Source organism: Pelobates fuscus, chromosome 5, assembly GCF_036172605.1.
Source record: "Pelobates fuscus isolate aPelFus1 chromosome 5, aPelFus1.pri, whole genome shotgun sequence".
Taxonomy (NCBI): Eukaryota; Metazoa; Chordata; class Amphibia; order Anura; family Pelobatidae; genus Pelobates; species Pelobates fuscus.
Window position 1 is genome coordinate 129,453,788 of NC_086321.1, and position 19,216 is coordinate 129,473,003.

Here is a 19,216-nt window from a genome sequence, read left to right on the forward strand (position 1 = left end):
GAAAGTCTGAGGGGACAGTGAAGCATTAGTCCCAATTGCACAACCTTTTTTTTTTAAACATCATGATCATGTGGAAAATGCCTAATTCTAAATAACTATTCAACAAGCAGCTAGAATGAACATATATACCCTGAGCTTTCCTAACTAAGGAATGTGTGCAACATTCACTAAATGTTACTGAATACACAAAGTTTGAAATCACTTGAAAATAAAAAGGTTAAAAATCTGTTGCATTCTTTGGACAATGCCTGTGAGGAACAAACTTCTTCAGACTGTTCACAAATCAAGCTTTGACAAATATATTTTAGACTAGATTCTGAATTGTAGTAAATACAGGATAAGTACAATCAAATCATTCTGTATAGGGTTCTCAATAGGTAGGTGACAAAACACGGGACCCAGAAAAATCATAACTCTTGAAATATTTTACTTATGGCAATCTGGCCATATATACAAGTACTTGGAGGAAGGTTATTAAAGAGTTCTGCTATATAAACATATTTGTAAAAATAAAAATAAAATAAAACGGACTACAGATCCAGACAATTCCACAACCTGGATATTAAAGGGACACTATAGGCACCCAGACCACTTCATCTCAATCAAGTGGTCTGGCTGCAGTGTCCTTGTTCCCTTAACTCAGAAAAGTAAAACATTGCAGTTTTTCAAAAACTGCAATGTTTACATTGCAGGTTTAAGACTGCATCTAGTGGCTGTCTACCAGACAGCCACTAGTGGTGTTTTCTGCTGTTTAATGGAGTTCGACTCCATGAAACAACGCTGGACATCGTCACACTTTACAGGAGGACGTCCAGTGTGTGGAAAATCTCCATAGGAAAGCATGGAGTTAATGCTTTCCTATGGGGTAGGCCTAATACGCATGTGGTGCTTGCTGTGCATTAAGTTCCCCCCTTCAGCTAATGTAGGCAGAGGAGGAGCCTGACCCAGCACAGAAGGTCTTCGGCACTGGAATCAGGTAAGTGTTTAAATGGTTATTTAACCCTTTCATGACAGGGGGTGTGGGTGGGTGGTATGTACGTGTGGCATAGAGACAGACGATTCCTATAGTATTAGGAATACAGGTTTGCATTCCAAACACTATAGTTAACTTTTAAGAAAGCAATCACAAAAAAGTTGTAATTATTACCCTGAAATCTACTTTTTGCTATCAAGGTAATTTAATATTAAAGTGCAAAAAAGGAATATATTTATTCACCATAATAAAAAAAATTCTTCAATATCGAACTTAAATTGAACTCTTGTTAAGCAAGGCCCTTTACTACCACTTATTCCTGCAAATCAAATTGTGAGTTTACTTTATTTGCATGTCTCATAAACCCATTGTACAGCACTGCAGAAAAATATGCCACTTTACAAATTATTTTATTTTGTGTAGTATACTATAATGAATCCTCACATTCAAAAAGCTATTAACATGTTGGATTACTACAAGAAAAACATGAAAAACAAAAAAACAAAAAACACAAAACAAGGGCTATCCAGGGCTAGAACTACATAACAAATAAAGCAGTAGATTGCTAAAACAAACCATGCAGCTTTGTAAACCTTTGTAGAAATCAGGTTTGTTGTCACTACCCACTAACGCAATACAGTCTCTGGTTAGATGGGAATAGGACACTTCCAAATTAAACAAAATGTATCTGAGGGCGTGACAGAATTAATAGACTCAAGCAAGCATGGATGTTTTCTCCTTTTGTTCTCAAGGACTTCTATATTTGCGCTAGATTAGCAGTTCTTTAAAAGTCTTTTGGACATGGAACCTGCTTTCTGTGAAGTTTTTCTGATTTTCCGATCTTGCCACTACCTTACAAATGTACTAGTTAGGATGTATTTAGCATGTAATTGGTCCAATGCGAAAATCTCTCAGCTGACCTATGACAGAGAGATCTGTACTGCGCATAAGCAACAGAGCATGTGGATTTAGTTTTTGCCTTTCCAAACAATGTTCATAACATAACACATAACCTGCATCTCATTTTTTTTTATTGATTACATATCTTGCTTGTAACAGTGCAACATTGTGAACCAATTTAAAGATTTTTTTTTTAATAGAGGCATTAAAAACAACTTTAGATAATGTAGCATTATAGATCATGCTCCTGCAGTTTTACTGCTCAATTCTCTTCCACTTAGGAGTTACGCAAACATCTTTGGATGTTTGTGTTGTTTAATTAAATACTGCCAGAGCCATCCCTGTTAATGTCTTCTAAAAATGCAATATTATGCTCCTGCCCCAAACCCAGAGGTATGCACACGTACTAAGGGAACTCTGCCTTATAACAGACAGAATTTACAATTGCCATGTAGAAAAAGAAAGGAAATGTAAATGTGCTCTGATTCTGTCATGAAATTAGATTAGCATGCAAGATTACAGACCTATTAATATGGTTTCAGATAGAAAAACAAGCTTACCTTTTTTTCATCTCTAGTAGCTGATTATTTAATACCGATCTCTCCTCTTCAAGCTTAAAAAAAAATAAAAAAAATTAGACTGGTGATGGCAGATTATTCCCCCCCCCCCCCCCCACCCCACCCCCCCACCCCCCCCAACTCTAGCCCAATTTCTGGAACACAACTCATTGTGTACTAAACACACACATTACCTGGTTTGTTTTTCTTGTCCCTTCCACTAGAATTGAAAGTATATTTTTACACATATTTAGACATTGAGAGAATGCGTGACCATAAAATTACCATTATATAACTTTAAAATATCTTCTCTTATGCATGATTTTGATAAGGAAGGCCAATCAGTAAATTTGCCTGATCTGACCATGCCAACGAGTGCCAAATAACTTGCCATACTGAGCTCTGATTAGGTTCTAAATAAGATGCATTATTAAGCAACTGAACTATCTTCTCGGCTATGGTGCCTTAACAAATCGTTTAAGGTTTTTGTTACGCAAAAAAAAAAGAAATGCCTCATTCATAAATCTTTAAATTGAGGTTTAAAATGTGACTACACATAAAAAACCCACCAAATGTATCTCTCAAACTGCTGTTGTCACCTTTGTTAAGCGCTTCACATGCCAAAAATAGAAATTCAATTCCCACAGCTAAGTGCATACACCCACACACTGTTCATTCTAACCAGAATATCCAACATCTCACACAAAATAAGATGTTACATTTGCAGTTTGCTACAAATTGAGTATGTAAATCAAACATGATTCTCAGTGCCTCAAGTTCTACTGCCCACTACCCTAACTCAGAACATTTGTAATATGTGAAAAGACCACATTCGTTTGTTAAACTGGCCAATCTTTTGAACAGTTGTGTCCAGAGAGCTGAGGCCCTCTATAAGAGGTTGTCTGTCATGGACATCTAGTAAATATACACCAACAAGAATTGGAGGGCCAAGGGTGGACACTCCTGCTCCTGTACATGCATGGGAGATATGATTGCCTGTAATCCCTGCTTTAGGCAGAGTTTTAGAAGTCATATTTGTAACTATCCACACATATATATATAGATATAAAAATTTTATCCATAATAATACAAAGAATACCATAGCTACGTATTCAGAAAGTATGCAAATTCTGTGATAACCGAGAATGTATGTGCATGCCTATAAAATGCATTTTAAGCAAAGGAATAAAGTGGATAGTTGCCATGGTGACAAATGACTACACTTACAAATCTTGGCATATATACATATTTTACAATAAAAAAATAAATAAAAGCCATATTTATCAAAATCAAATTTAAAGTAATCCATCATGAGCTAGGTATCTTTACAAAAAGAATACTGTGTATACATGTATCTTTTTTTCCATGTTAACAATTACCTTCACAGACATACTCCCAAAGCTATGCACAAAACAAAATATTAATTAACAATACAACCCTGCCACTATCAAGTTTGAATTAGAATGCAAACTTCAATAAAGAACTACTTAAACAAAGGCAGGTCTTTTGGTCACATATCTGTAAAGTGCTCAAAATTTCGCTAAATAGTCTACACAATTAGGAAAACTATGGCATAAAACATTGTTATTGAGCTGTAATATACAAGTAAACCTATTGGTGATCAACAGTATATTCACCAAGTATAGCAGCTCCATTCTCAGGCCATGAAAAGGTTAATTTATGATTACCTACCTTTTGGTGAGTTGTGAACTCCTCTTTGCTCCTTCCAAGCTCCTCTGCAAGTTTGAGGTTCTCCTCCTGCAGAGCAGCTAGCTGTCGGGACTTGTGTTCTGCTGCCAGCTTTACTTCTTCCCTGCAAGGACAATGAAAGCCGAGTTACTATGGAAACACGACAGGCAAGAAAAACTGTGGGATAGAATCATGTTCACAGCTCGAAAAAAATACATCTACATCATATGATGTATTACATATACACACATTCAACACTAATAAAATAGGATACAGGTTTACTGAAAACAAGTAAGGAGTGCACTGATAACAGTTACCTTCTTGCACCTTTCAGTAAGTGAAGAAGCAGATGTGGGCTCTTTAGATAATCAAATCTCGTTAGCAAAAAGTATACTTTTTTTTTTTTTTTTTAAAAACATGGTGATCTACCAACCACAAGCTGATTTATCAGTTTTTTTTCGGTTGCATTACAAAGATAAAGGCACAAAATCTCCACTCGCACCTTGAGTAGAAGTTCATCCACGGTGACTGTGTCATGGACCTTCCAGGCATGCAAAATTGAATAACTTAACACTAACAAAGTTAGGTCAAGTCAGTCAGTAGCAGAAAGCTTCCCTAGTGTTAGGGTTGTGGGTTTGGATAGGGATAGATTTAGGGGGAACGGTAGGGTAGGGTTGTGGCTAGTTAGTGTTTAAGTAAGGTACGAGTTAATGTTCTTTTTGGGTTAGGGATAGTGTAGGGTTAAGGTTAAATATATGGTTAGTGTAAACATAGGGTTAGGGTTGGTAAAGGGTTAACCAACTACCAAATCTTAATCGAAGTCTTCCTTCCCTGTTTCTGTACATTGAGTGAAGCAGAGAAAACCACATAGACTGTTGGTCTTCAACCACTGTCTGACCAAAGGTGCATGTACACAGCTGTAATAAAACATATTCAACCCCCATTGAAGATTATTGTCAAAATGTACAGGCTTTCAGCTGTTTGCAACCAACAAATGAAAAAAAAAAAAAAGCAATTGAAATAGCTCAACACAACAAATGCTTCAAGTGGTTTCCCCAAATTCAACTGGAAATGCAACTTAGGACTTGTCCATTCTCAAAATTATTCAACCCCTGAATAGAATTCCTCGTAAAGCACAAAAATGCAAAACAGGTAGCTTTATTAATTGCACCAGGTGTGCTTGAGCTGGAACACTTCAAATGCCTGGCTACGGGTTTGTTGAGTGTCATGTTTGACTGCATGTTATGAATATGGCTATGTCAAAAGAATGGTCTACAAAGTTAAGAGAAGAGATCACCCTTCACAAGCAAGGAACAGGATGCCAAAAATTGGGAAGGCACTGAATGTTCCTAGAGAGACAGTTGGAAGCATAGTTCGCAAGCTCAAAGTTGAAGGCACAGTGGTTACACTACCTGGACGGGGAAGACAAAGGGAGCTATCAATGGCAGCAACTAGATTTCTGTGAAGGCAGGTTGTGAAAAAAGTGACTGCAAAAGACCTGTAGCAAGACTGAGCACAGTAAGGCATGTACTGCATGCCAGAAAACAAAAAGGTACACCACTGTCTTAAAAGCACAAGAAAAGTCAGCTCCAATATGCTCGGAATCATATAAATTAGGGATAGACTGTTAGGGATTCTGTTTTGTGCAGAGATAAAAACCCAAACTTTTCAGCGCAATGGATCAGCAGTATGTCTGGAGGAAGAAGCATGAGCATACGCTGAAAAGAACACTCTGCCTACAGTTAAGCATGGTGGTGGCTTGGTGATGCTCTGGGGCTACCTTTCATCCTCTGGTACTGGAAACCAGCAGTATGTGGAGGGCAAGATGAACCAAGACATGCCCGAAGACCATCCTGCAAAAAAATCAAATTTGTGTGTCTGTAGAGTGAGAACTCCTTAGGCAATGATGATCCTTGCACCAATGAAGAAATCTTGTCCACATTTTTTAAATACCAGTAGTAGACCTTCTGGTAGAATTACGCAAGAACATGAATCTTTTATCTGTAATGCCCTTGTGATGTACAGTTGTGCAGCAGCCAGACTGTCAATTTGAACATCTTCTTGACTCACCATAAGCTCTGTTGATAATGGAAGTTCCCAGGACTTTAAAGCTATTGTCGTCAAGGCAGAGAACCAGCTTTGGTTTGGCCAGTACGGGATTATAGCCAGCACAACCGATTTGTTAGTTCCTATTTTTAGTGAGGCTGAAGTTCCACTTGATTGAAAGGCCATCCAGCACAAGAAGAAAGTCTGCCTTAAAAAGGGAGGCAAAAGGGAGGACATCCAGCACAAGAAGAAAGTCTGCCTTAAAAAGGGAGGCAAAACCTTTGCGTTTTTCCTTCTTGCAATGAGATCTATGACCGGCATCCTGAATTCCTTCACAATCTGAAATAATATGACTGGATTCACGGAACATTCGTTCTCAGACCATCTTGATCTGCTAAGGTCGTCTGCTATGATGTTGTTTATCCCCCTTATGTGGATAGCAGACAGGTAATCTATATGATGTTGAGCCCAAGGAATAATACTTGTGCAAAGAAGGTGTAGAATTCTTATCCTTTTACTTCCTTGTTTGTTGATGTAGGTGACGGTAGTTTGGATGTTGGATTGGATCCTTACTGCCTTCCCTAAAACAAGAGGTTTTAACTAAAGAGAATAAAAGACGTATCAATTCTTCCTTTTCTTCTATAGACCATATGCCTTGCCTCATATGATACTGAAGGTGCGCTCCCCAACCTAAGAGTGATGTTTCAGTGATTATGACCCAATCTTTAAGTTGAAAAGACAGGCCTTCTGAAAACCTGGTTTCTATCCACCAAGATCTGAAATCTCAATCACAGTATCCAATTCTTTTTTTTTTTGACCATTTTTTAGAATTTCACACTGTAAGGGTCTTGATTCCAAAGTGGCTGACATTACTGCTGGGATAGACAAAGTGAGATGTCCTAGCACTCTCATGGCTTTCCTTATAGTGCATATTGGTTCTTTTTGAAGATCTCTTTTCTTATCTTCCTTCTCTCACGGTGCCTTGAGAGATATCAGCTATGCCTCACAAGGTTGAAACAACCGTCTGGGAGGGAACTTGCTGGCATTTCCGATCTGGACTGCCGTATGGGTGGGACCAGTCTGAAATTCTTCAGAGATGTTCTCTCTGTAATGGCACAAGATGAGCTAAAACCAGCTTGAGTTCTGAGTGGGGACCAACCGAAGGGCAGGCTATTTCAGCTGCTGCCCATCCTCAGTGCACTCTTGCTACTTGATTTTTATCTTCCTTCTCTTCAGAGAAGTTAGGTGAATAGATAGGTTTTCTGACTTGATTAAAAAAACTAGAAATTGAATGGTCCTTGTATGTTGCAGTTGTCATTTTTTAACCATGTTCTTTTAGAATACTTAGAGTGTAATTTACATCTTCTACCAGAGCATTTCTTGATTTTGCCTTGGTGACCCAGTTGACTAAGTAGGAAAAATTGTAATTCCTTTTTCCCTTAAGACAGCAGTGATAGGCGCTAGGACTTTTGCAAAGATCCTTGGTGCAGAGGAGAGTCCGAATGGTAAGGCTTTTAACTGACCGTGATGAATCTTGAAATCCCTCTGTATGGCAAACCTTAGAAATTGGCCAAAAAACTTTTTTTTATTTTGTGTTGCGGTTTCCAATAAATTCTTTCTAAGTACCTACCCTGTTGAACCTGTGGACTTTTAATAGCTAAAGAGATACGAGTACCATGATAAGTCTCACATTACTACTTGATGGCCAATGGACAAAAAAAATTGAGTATTTACTCCCAGCAGCGTCATGAGTATGTAACTGACCAGCATTGAGGAAAAGAGGTGGGGAATATTTGTGACAACCTCTGTGGTACAAGGTACTACCTAGTGTTTTGCAATAGGTCTCCCATTGATTGATGCTCCAAGAGGCCACACAAGTCCAGTGAACTTGGATTGGATCAATGGAATTAATTGAACAGAAATAGGAATGCTGCATTAATATACAGCCTCATGCTGTATAACTAATCCATATCTCATATATAGACCTTTGGGCTATAATGTATTGTAAAAAGAAAACTATCTTTAAATAGATCAATCCTCCAAAAGGATTTCATTTTAAGAAATCCAATTTAAATAATAATTTAAAAAAAGAATATATATATATTTCTTTTAAGCACTTTTTCTTTTTTTAACAGAGTCCCTTGGTGAATTTCTTCCATTCACTGACTATTAAACCATTTTACATGTTATAATGCTTAACGGGAGTCCCCATCCGGACCATTCTCTCTGTGCTGCTTGGAATAATGAGAAAGTATTAGCCTGAGCAGCAATGGGTGGCTGCGACTGGCTGAGAGCTTTCATCTGACTGCGTTCTGCCTATAACAGCCCCCACTGCAGTTATGAAATGGTAAGGCATGAAGTGTGTAATCTCTGCCTTAGGCACATCTCTAGAAGCATCTGGGCTGTGGGGGGCCAGGGACCGTTATTTAGTGTTAAACTACTCAAATATTATGGACAGTGGTGGGGGACCCCAGGTACTATAAGCAATTCAGGAAGATTAAATGGTTATAGTGTCTACGGTGTTCCGTTAAATCGTCATGTCTCTGTTATTGGAGACAGGATACATCAGGCTACGCTACCCTATCATAACAATTGAGTCATGGGTGGGTTCTTGATTCAAAATCTGTTGATGTTCCTCAACTAGCACAGCAAAACAAGAAATCTAGAAATGATTATCAACAAAACATATGACTGTTTAATATCATACAAATGGCAAGTCTTTTCCACATCCATTTTATGTATGTTTTCTATACAGATTTATCTTTTTTTTTTTTTTTTTACTATTAAAAAGATATAATTCTGATACGATGCCAATGACACCTCAGTGCTAAATACTGAGAATATTAGAATAGCCTTCTAGCACCTTTTAAGCACACTTACAGATCGTGATCCTCTAAAGTGAAGCACTGTAGCACGCTTACAATCCATACAAGAATATTATAATTAAATCACAAATTACAGAGAATGTGGTAAGAAGAGTAATGAACATGGTGAAGATAGAATGGTAGGTAATTTGTGGAGTATATCAATATGAAGGAAATATAGGGGGCAGAGGGATAGATGAAATTAATGTTTAAAGGGTATAAAATTACACTCAAAAGAAACAAACACAGTGTGTAATAGTCTTATATGTTGTAATATATGTTGCAAGTGTAGCAAACAAAACCAAATAATTTCACCACAATGAATCATGTAGAAAAAGCTTACAATACTTTAAGTGGTGAACAGAGAAATACGTATCATTGACTAATTGTGGTCCTTGCTGACATCAACAAGTATGATGTGTATCAGTAGCTGTTGGGTCACACTGCGATATACAGGGAGTGCAGAATTATTAGGCAAATGAGTATTTTGACCACATCATCCTCTTTATGCATGTTGTCTTACTCCAAGCTGTATAGGCTCGAAAGCCTACTACCAATTAAGCATATTAGGTGATGTGCATCTCTGTAATGAGAAGGGGTGTGGTCTAATGACATCAACACCCTATATCAGGTGTGCATAATTATTAGGCAACTTCCTTTCCTTTGGCAAAATGGGTCAAAAGAAGGACTTGACAGGCTCAGAAAAGTCAAAAATAGTGAGATATCTTGCAGAGGAATGCAGCACTCTTAAAATTGCAAAGCTTCTGAAGCGTGATCATCGAACAATCAAGCGTTTCATTCAAAATAGTCAACAGGGTCGCAAGAAGCGTGTGGAGAAACCAAGGCGCAAAATAACTGCCCATGAACTGAGAAAAGTCAAGCGTGCAGCTGCCAAGATGCCACTTGCCACCAGTTTGGCCATATTTCAGAGCTGCAACATCACTGGAGTGCCCAAAAGCACAAGGTGTGCAATACTCAGAGACATGGCCAAGGTAAGAAAGGCTGAAAGACGACCACCACTGAACAAGACACACAAGCTGAAATGTCAAGACTGGGCCAAGAAATATCTCAAGACTGATTTTTTATGGACTGATGAAATGAGAGTGAGTCTTGATGGGCCAGATGGATGGATTGGTAAAGGGCAGAGAGCTCCAGTCCGACTCAGACGCCAGCAAGGTGGAGGTGGAGTACTGGTTTGGGCTGGTATCATCAAAGATGAGCTTGTGGGGCCTTTTCGGGTTGAGGATGGAGTCAAGCTCAACTCCCAGTCCTACTGCCAGTTTCTTCAAGCAGTGGTACAGGAAGAAGTCTGCATCCTTCAAGAAAAACATGATTTTCATGCAGGACAATGCTCCATCACACGCGTCCAAGTACTCCACAGCGTGGCTGGCAAGAAATGGTATAAAAGAAGAAAATCTAATGACATGGCCTCCTTGTTCACCTGATCTGAACCCCATTGAGAACCTGTGGTCCATCATCAAATGTGAGATTTACAAGGAGGGAAAACAGTACACCTCTCTGAACAGTGTCTGGGAGGCTGTGGTTGCTGCTGCACGCAATGTTGATGGTGAACAGATCAAAACACTGACAGAATCCATGGATGGCAGGCTTTTGAGTGTCCTTGCAAAGAAAGGTGGCTATATTGGTCACTGATTTGTTTTTGTTATGTTTTTGAATGTCAGAAATGCATATTTGTGAATGTTGAGATGTTATATTGGTTTCACTGGTAAAAATAAATAATTGAAATGGGTATATATTTGTTTTTTGTTAAGTTGCCTAATAATTATGCACAGTAATAGTCACCTGCACACACAGATATCCCCCTAAAATAGCTATAATTAAAAACAAACTAAAAACTACCAAAAATATTCAGCTTTGATATTAATGAGTTTTTTGGGTTCATTGAGAACATGGTTGTTGTTCAATAATAAAATTAATCCTCAAAAATACAACTTGCCTAATAATTCTGCACTCCCTGTAGTATCTACACATGTATTAGAGGGACGGGTACATGGTGTACAACCTTAATATGCATAGGCACTTAAATGAAGTGATGACCAGATGCAATTTTTCTGCTATACACAGCTCTGTGTTTAAGCTTTCTGTGTTGTATTGAATATAATACGAGAAGACAAAATTCACCATTACTTAATATTATTATGATGTTACAAACAAATGCACTAGAAGTGTTTTGCTCTAACATTGGTTCCCTATCTCCCTTGAGTGTGAATATAACATTTAAATGGAAACTCCAAATTTGAAGTGACAACTTGAAATACAATACACACTCACATTTGTGACTCATGCTCCACAAAATATTTTGTACAGGTAGAGGAGGAAGACATGCCTCCTCTGCCAACTGAAAGAAAAAAAATTGTCTTATACCTAGTCATATTTGAAACTCAGTGCAGTTCTACACAGCTGAATGGTGGGAGCCAGGGAACCTATAACCTATGCAATCAGAATAAATTATGCTTTTAACTCTTACATGCTTCCAAAGTGTTTTTCCTCTCTCCACCTAGTATGGCTAAACATTCTGAAGGAACACTTCAGGATCTCAATAGTTTTTAACTCAAACCAAGCACTTATGTATTTTATTCTTTTTTTGTATCCTGATCCAGTGATGAAAAATATGTGATGGGTTAAGTGACTGCTGCTTGTTCACTTGTTTAAAAAAAAATATTGTAAAAAAAGGACAAGTAATTCCTTTTAGTGTTTCGATTGACCAACTACAAAGATTGGGAGATTCTTACCTATTTAATTGGTTTAAGAATAAAATGCTTTATTTCGGGATAAAATTAAGTTTCAATTGGTTTAAAATAGTAAACAATAATTTTAACAACTTCTATCAGGACTTAAAACTTACCATAAACAAATGGGGGAATTTATATATATATATATGTATGTATATCTATCTTGGCTGGGGAGAATAAACGCAGTACGATCCTATTTAGTGACAAAACTGGAATACTTAGTAAGAAATCTTCCTATGAGAGTACCCAAACGTATGCTACATGAATTCCAGGAATGATATATTAAGTTTGTATGGGATGGCGTAGACCCAGAAGTTCCTCCTCAAATTAGTCTCGCAAATTAAAAGATAGGGTAACATCCCTCCCCGATTATTTTTTTATTTATGATTCCATAATGCTATCCCCCATTTGATTAAATGTAAATTTAAGGACCTAGAAAATGGTTTATGGTTAGGTTATGAAAGGCATGTTTTATTCAACAAGAACCCTTTTCTCTTGCTTTGGGCAGATAACTTGGCTATTAAACTACTTAATGTGGAAAATAAAGTATTATGCATCATTTATCATGGTACCCATCTTGTTAGACGGAAGCATAATAGTAAAGAATGTATCTTCTTGGATGCTCCTATAGAAGCTTTGTCCCTATATCTTGATAATATAAATATAAGGAGTTGGGTAAATGCTGGCATTATATACAGGTGATACTCGAAAAATTAGAATATCATGCAAAAATTAATTTCAGTAATGCAACGTAAAAGGGGAAACGAATATATGAGATAGACGCATTACATGCAAAGCAAGATAGTTCAAGCCGTGATTTGTCATAAGTGCGATTATGACTTACATCTCACGAAAACCCCAATGGCTCCAATTTGTCTTCTAAGATTAGAGAATTATTGTATACGAGCAAAACGGGTACAAGGCTTCGTGGGATTATGAAATGGGAAAGAGAGTTGAGCACAGAATTTGTATCCAGTGAATGGGTTACCACTTTAAATCTGACCAAAAAAACCTATTCATAGTATTTTGTTGTTTGAAAATTATTTCAAAATTTTACACAGATGGTATCTGACACCAGAAAGGTTAAGTAAGTTTCAACCCAACATTAGTAATATTTGTTGGAGATGCAAGAGGGAAACTGGAACTATACGGCATATATGGTGGGAATGTACCTGCCTATTACCTTTGAAGGTCAAGTTAGAAAATTAACTTACAAGTTTAACAGTCCCATATTGAACTGACCCCCCCCCCCCCACAACTATTTTTGTTCCATTTCGATTTCCCCAAATTGAAAGAAGAAATAAAAATGCTAATTGTGCATATACTAATGGCCACCAAAGTCTGTTTGGCAAGAAAATGGATGGATGTGAAGAAATTACCTTGTTTAGTTTGTTAACTTTGATTTTTTTCTCGTTCGGTAGATAAAACTACAAAGAGAACTGCAGATTAGGTGCTCTCTGTGTGGCCGACTGTTTTGGGCATAAGACATTGTGTGTGGTCGGTAAAATTATGGCTTCTATGGAAATACGGAACCATTGAACCGATCAATTTTTGGATATGTTGGTCCCCCAGATCGGGGCTATCAGGGGATGTAACTGTTATGAGGTTTCCATATGTTTTGGGGGTATTTTCAAGGTGTTATTAAAATGTAGGTTTACTGTGGAGAGAGTGAAAAAGAACAAAGATCACAGCAAATAAAACTGTCACTTTAATTTTCCTATGCTTTTGATCAACCCCCTTCAGTATCATAAATATTTGAATCACCTATTTTATCACTGAGGAATTGACACTATGATGATACACAAAAACAAAAACTGACCAGCTCTTAATTTCTAAATCGGAGTGTCAAGAAAAAAAAATAATGTACACCCTGGATTTTGACTAAGTAAAAAAATTCTACAACTTGACAATTCAAAACAGGTAGGTAGCAAACCTACAGCTTGGAAAAGCAATTCAGGTATTGAATGACAAAATAATATACATATATCCATATGGAATACAAGGGACAGTTAGTGGCATCTTGTTAAATGTGTTCATTTTGGAAGAAGCAATGTGTGTCTACTAAATACAAACAAGTAAAAAGCCGAAAATTGCACGGTTGTAGGCACATGCGGAGATTTAACAGGATTATTCACTAAAATTTAAAATTTAAGGTCAAAATTGCCAAACTGGAAACATTCTCTAATTCAGCTAAGATTTCCAGTTCAGCTATTTTGGCCTTAAATTTGAAATTCACTTTGAATTCTCACATTATTGAATTATCTAGTATGTTTACAATATGTGCAACAATGTATATGCCGTTATTGGGGTCTGGAAACCATCTCCGAGTATACTATATTAACACTCTTGACTCTAGTTATGGTGAAAGGCGATAGGTGGAACAATATCACTGGGTCCCCCGAGTGGAAATCCAGTGGACCTTAATTTTTCCCCTTTATTTATTAATTATACATTAATTTGAATGCATTTACTAATTCAGGAAATCGCAAAGGAATAATCTGTGTGTGAATTAGCTTTTTGGGCTATTCAAGCGAATTCAGATGGACTCCAATTTTGAAACTCATCCAGATCAATTTGGCGGCAGTTTGGCAATTGTAGGTGGGGAGTACATTTAGTGAACAGCCTTCAAAATGTTTTCTCCAAACTGCACATTTCTGTCCCCAATATTATCTCTGAATTTGCCTTTAAATATTTAGAGATCAGTGACTAGCAGCTCGCAAAATGTAAGAACAAGCAATTTTAAATAGTTAAACACAACATGCTGAACATTAAATAAGCAAACAAATGAAAGATTACTCACAATTCCTTTCTCAGTGTTTCTGTTTTTAGGCATTCTCCTCTAAGAAGCTCATTAGCCACGGTTACTTGTTCTCCGGCAGATTTATGCTGGTCTTTAAGATTGTTGAACTGAGGAAAGAAATATTTATTTTTCAAACAGAAAGTGCTACATGGGACAGAATTCTAAATTAAGAGAAACAGAAACAGAATAAAGCCATTATCCTGACATGCCTGATCTCTTTTCTGTCCAGTAAAAACATTTATCTGTTTGCTTTAATCACTTAGTAATTCGAGGATTACATACGTAACTGTAAATCCTACATCAGACTAATAGTATCACTGGTCTGTTTGAAATGCAATCTAGTAAATATACTGGAGCTTGTAATATCCTTTCGGGGGGGGCGGCAGAGGAGGAAACAAAAAAATTTAAAATGAAAAAAAACCTTGTTGATATCGCTATTAAAACATTTCTGCCAACATTACATTATGGAAAAACAATGCAACACAGAATTTTGCATGTTATTTTGAAAAATAGAAATACAGTGAAAGTGCCGTAATGCTTTTCAAGAAACTTGAAGACCAACTGCTTGCACTCTGTAAATTCCTGTCAATGGTTTAAAAACTCACACATTTAGGCTAAAAATACATATATTTAACAAAATCCACAAGAAACCTGCATCAGTTTGCAACTAGATAATTGAAGGGATTGGCAGATAGTAGATATATTTGCAGAAACCATAGCTAACGCACTCCGGGGATTAGTCAGGAACACCTGTTTGTTTTAATTCAGTCGGACAAAAACAAGCTTTCCTCTACTTCCACAGGTCACCCCATTTAAATGCACTAATGACGTGGAACCCACATTTCTGTAGTATCAAGTGCAAATCCACCTGGATGGCAATGAAATCTGACAGAGCTTGCTCTTAGTCTTTCAATGCCATCTGGGCTGGAGGGATAACTTTTTATAACATGCACTTTCAGCACTTAGTGCAGCTGAGGAAAGGATGGTGAACCTTGAATGCTGGTGACAGTAACTCTCTTGAAAATATCAAAAACAGAGTATGAGACACAGACATTTAGCACATTGCCACTACAGTGGATTGTAGTGGTTATGATACTTGGAGTCCATTTAAATTGCTGTCTTTAAAAAAAAAAAAAAATTCTTGGCAGGGACACTGTTACTATTCACCTCATTGAAGAGGCTATAGTGTTTAGAGTCCCCTGACTCTGTTCTTCCAGTTATTGCTAAACTGTTTTTAAAGCTAAAAAGAGACTCCCCAGTAGCCACAATTCTCACTGTGCTGCTTGAGCTAATGAGGAAGCATTAGCCTGAGCAGCAATGATTGGCTGAGAGTGTCAGTTAACCTTTTTAAGCCTATCACAGCCGCCACTGCTGGTATGAATTGGCATGGCTAGAAGGAAAAGGATCTCTGTCTTCTCTATATAACCAGGTAGGGGTGGGTTGTCGGTGGCCAGGGTTCCTTACTCAATTTTAAATTCTTTGAAAATTGCTTTAATACTGAATGGAAGGAGAACACTAGGGGACTCTAGCATTAATTAAATAGTTATAGTACCTAGAGTCCCTTCAACTGATTTTCTTTTAAAGAACAAACATCATCACTTTTTTTTATCCAACGCAAATAATTCTAAGTGTGGTTTTGCAACAACAAAATAAATATTTTTTTAAGCCAAGTATGAAAAATGTGAGTAAATGTAATACATCCCACTACCCACTTTCTTTTACCATCTTGCTGCTCCCATGGGTCAGATTAAAGAGTTATCCAACCTTTATTTTTTATATTATTAATTGTATTGGTTTACCAATTACAGCTCGATCACAGGACAGAGAAGTCAACAGTCATTGCCCTGTGTTCTCACCTGGGCAGACTGGTATAACCAAATTCACTTCTAATTTGTTTCCATGTAAAAATACAAACTGTAACAGTGTGGGGTGCACTATTTAATCACCAATGTGTGTGATGTGTGTTTGGTGCACAACTGTTTAAAAAGGTAAATTCCAGCCATTTGCAAGTGTAGCAATTTAGGATCAAATTTCAAATATTCATGAAATTTTTACCTACACTAAGTAACATTGTAGGTGTACCGTACATTTGTACATGTTGTGATCACTCTTATTGTAGTTATTTATTGGTGATTGGCTTGTTGGGTCTTCTACTCAGATGTGATTGCAGCAGATGCAAAAAATAAATAAAAAATTAAGCGTTGCTAGAGATTGTTGGCTACTCTTACATACAGCAAGTAATACTGCATGCCTACAAGGCAAATCGGGCAAGGGGAGTTTAATTTAATTATAGAAAGGGTGATATTTCCCAAAGGATTTTTGCTATGGTTTCAGCTCCTGTGAGCAGACGCTGTTGGGTATGATCATGCTAGCGGCTCAAAGAGTCCTCGCCCAGTATTGGTTGAAAGATAGGGCTCCCCCTCTAGAGGACCGCTACATGTAGAGTACATAGAGAAGAAACAAGGAAAAACAAAATGGTGACTAGTGGAATTGCTAGGCTCTAATGTTTAGCTAGTAGGTCATCATGTACTGGGCACAGGCATTCAACCGATTCCTATAATCAATAGGCTCAAAGTGGAATAGAACAGGCAGCTGGGACGATCAGCTAGGCAGCGACGGGGGGGGGGGGGGTGAACTCCCTCCAGCTCTGGACCTGGGAGTCCATGGAGACCAAACCCTCTTTATGAGGGAAATATGAAGAATCCAAATGGTCAGGTGCCGATGGCGCACGGTTCTCTGCTTAGGTGGACGGTGTGGTGGGTGTGAGCCCCATCCAGACTTCAGCCCAGGAGGGCAGGTAAGTAGTGAGACTCGAACTTGTGAGGTTGAGGTGCTGGGAGTGGACTCTCCTGACTCCTGTGTCCAGCAGCACCTCCGGTGTCTTTCAGACTGGGGAGAATGTGATGCTGCCGTTCACTCTGCTAGGTGAGCCCAGAAGTGCTTGGATATTGCTTACAGCCGTAACAGGATATTAGTAGCATAGTCCTGATAGTCTGCAGTGCAGCACCAGGCTTCGCAGCCCAGGGGTATTTGACTCAGCTATTTTGAGCTTTGCAGGCACGTCACCTAAGAGTGTTCCTGTGTGTAGAGAAGAGTTCCTCTTGATGGTACAGAGGGCACCGGGAAACTTCCATCGGTCCATGGTAGGAGAGAGTTGAGTCATAGTGGATAACTGGAGAATGGGGAGATCCTGCGAAGGGACGGAAGCTTGGTCTCCACATGTCATGTCAGCTCTGCGGTCAGACTCCGCCCCCACCAATATTTTTATTTTTAGTTATTATAAAACCACACCTTGAATCATTTGCTTGAAAAATATACCAATATTGATTTAAATTAATTGAAGAAAAAAAAAAACATTACTAATCAAACATTCTGGAATTTTGAACAGCCATACATGTGTCTTTAATTGATTACATTTGATTTGGAAAAACAAACAAAATAAAAAAATGTAAAAAAACCCACAATCTGTGTATTAAAAGCGATTCTCACTGGGGGACGGGGCCTGACTATCATGCCGGATAGACACATCCTTCGTTAGCTCCAGCACTTAAACTATTATAACATAATCTTGCAGATTCTAACCCCTTTGACGACTTGAGGTGCCGCTATGGTGCTTTTTAACCGATTGGGAATGCACCTACGCATGTTTTAATGCCATTGGGTGTCCACGCTAACGGAGCGCTTATCGGCCTCTTTGCTAAAGCTAATATAGAACATTTCTAATTCTTCCCAGTTTAATCTTTTGAATTCCCTCTCAGTGCATATGCTCTACTTTCTTATTTGTCTTTAGGTCTCCAAGCCTAGCACAGTAATTTCTGTTTTGACATTATAAAAAAATTTAAATTAAAAAAATGAATGACCGGTTTCCTATTGACACATTTTTTCATTGATATGTTGCTTTTCTGCTGACTCTTCGATGTTAATGACATGCTACCTGTGATCTTACAATGCACATAAAAAAAAAAGAATAAAAAAAAAAAAAAGTAATACTCACTTCCTTTTGCAGTTTGCTGTGAAGCTTCCTAAGTTCATCCAATGCAGAAAGCGTGTCTACCTTTTCTTGGAACATTGTATTTTTTTCAGCAGTTATCTGTTCAACAAGTCGGGAGGTTTCCTCCGCCATCTGAGAAACCTATGACGAACATCAATGTTCAACAGTGAATTAAATAGATAGCAAATGTACACTTTATATATTGGATGTATACAAAACTGTGTCCTCCTTTACATATAAAATTATACCAATATATTTCTATATGTGCATACTTTTAAAGTTATAAATGAGCAATTATGCTTTGAATACACTTGACTGTTGAATACAGTACAATGAAACTTATTTTTACCAGCATTCTATAATTTCTCTGCAATATTTGTTTTGAATGCATCACTGATAGCATTATTAGGTAAAAATTAACTATACATGCTTCACGAACAGTTGATAATGGTTATTCATAGAAAAACATTGTGAAACTGATTTCTTTAGGTTGATTGTGAATTAAGTTGACTGTGATTAAAAATATTTACATTGCAATATAGTCTATAATTGCAGATAAAGATCTTGTGTAAACAAAAATAACCTCTATCTGGAAGTTACTCTGTTTTCATCGATTATTTTTAATCACAATTACTTTTTTAGA

General features: G+C 37.5%; 1 protein-coding gene across 9 annotated transcripts in view; it reads right to left on the minus strand.

Moving 5' to 3' along the window:
• The window catches only part of CLIP1 (CAP-Gly domain containing linker protein 1), a 118,857-nt gene that overhangs the window by 12,477 nt on the left and 87,164 nt on the right, over positions 1–19,216 (minus strand). For all 9 annotated transcript variants that reach the window (XM_063454283.1, XM_063454280.1, XM_063454277.1 and 6 more), the window contains 4 exons: positions 18,577–18,714; positions 14,583–14,689; positions 4,123–4,243; positions 2,434–2,486 (listed from right to left, as the gene is read on the minus strand). In XM_063454283.1, coding sequence (XP_063310353.1) covers positions 2,434–2,486; positions 4,123–4,243; positions 14,583–14,689; positions 18,577–18,714 — 419 coding nt within the window. The remainder of the gene's footprint in view (positions 1–2,433; positions 2,487–4,122; positions 4,244–14,582; positions 14,690–18,576; positions 18,715–19,216) is intronic.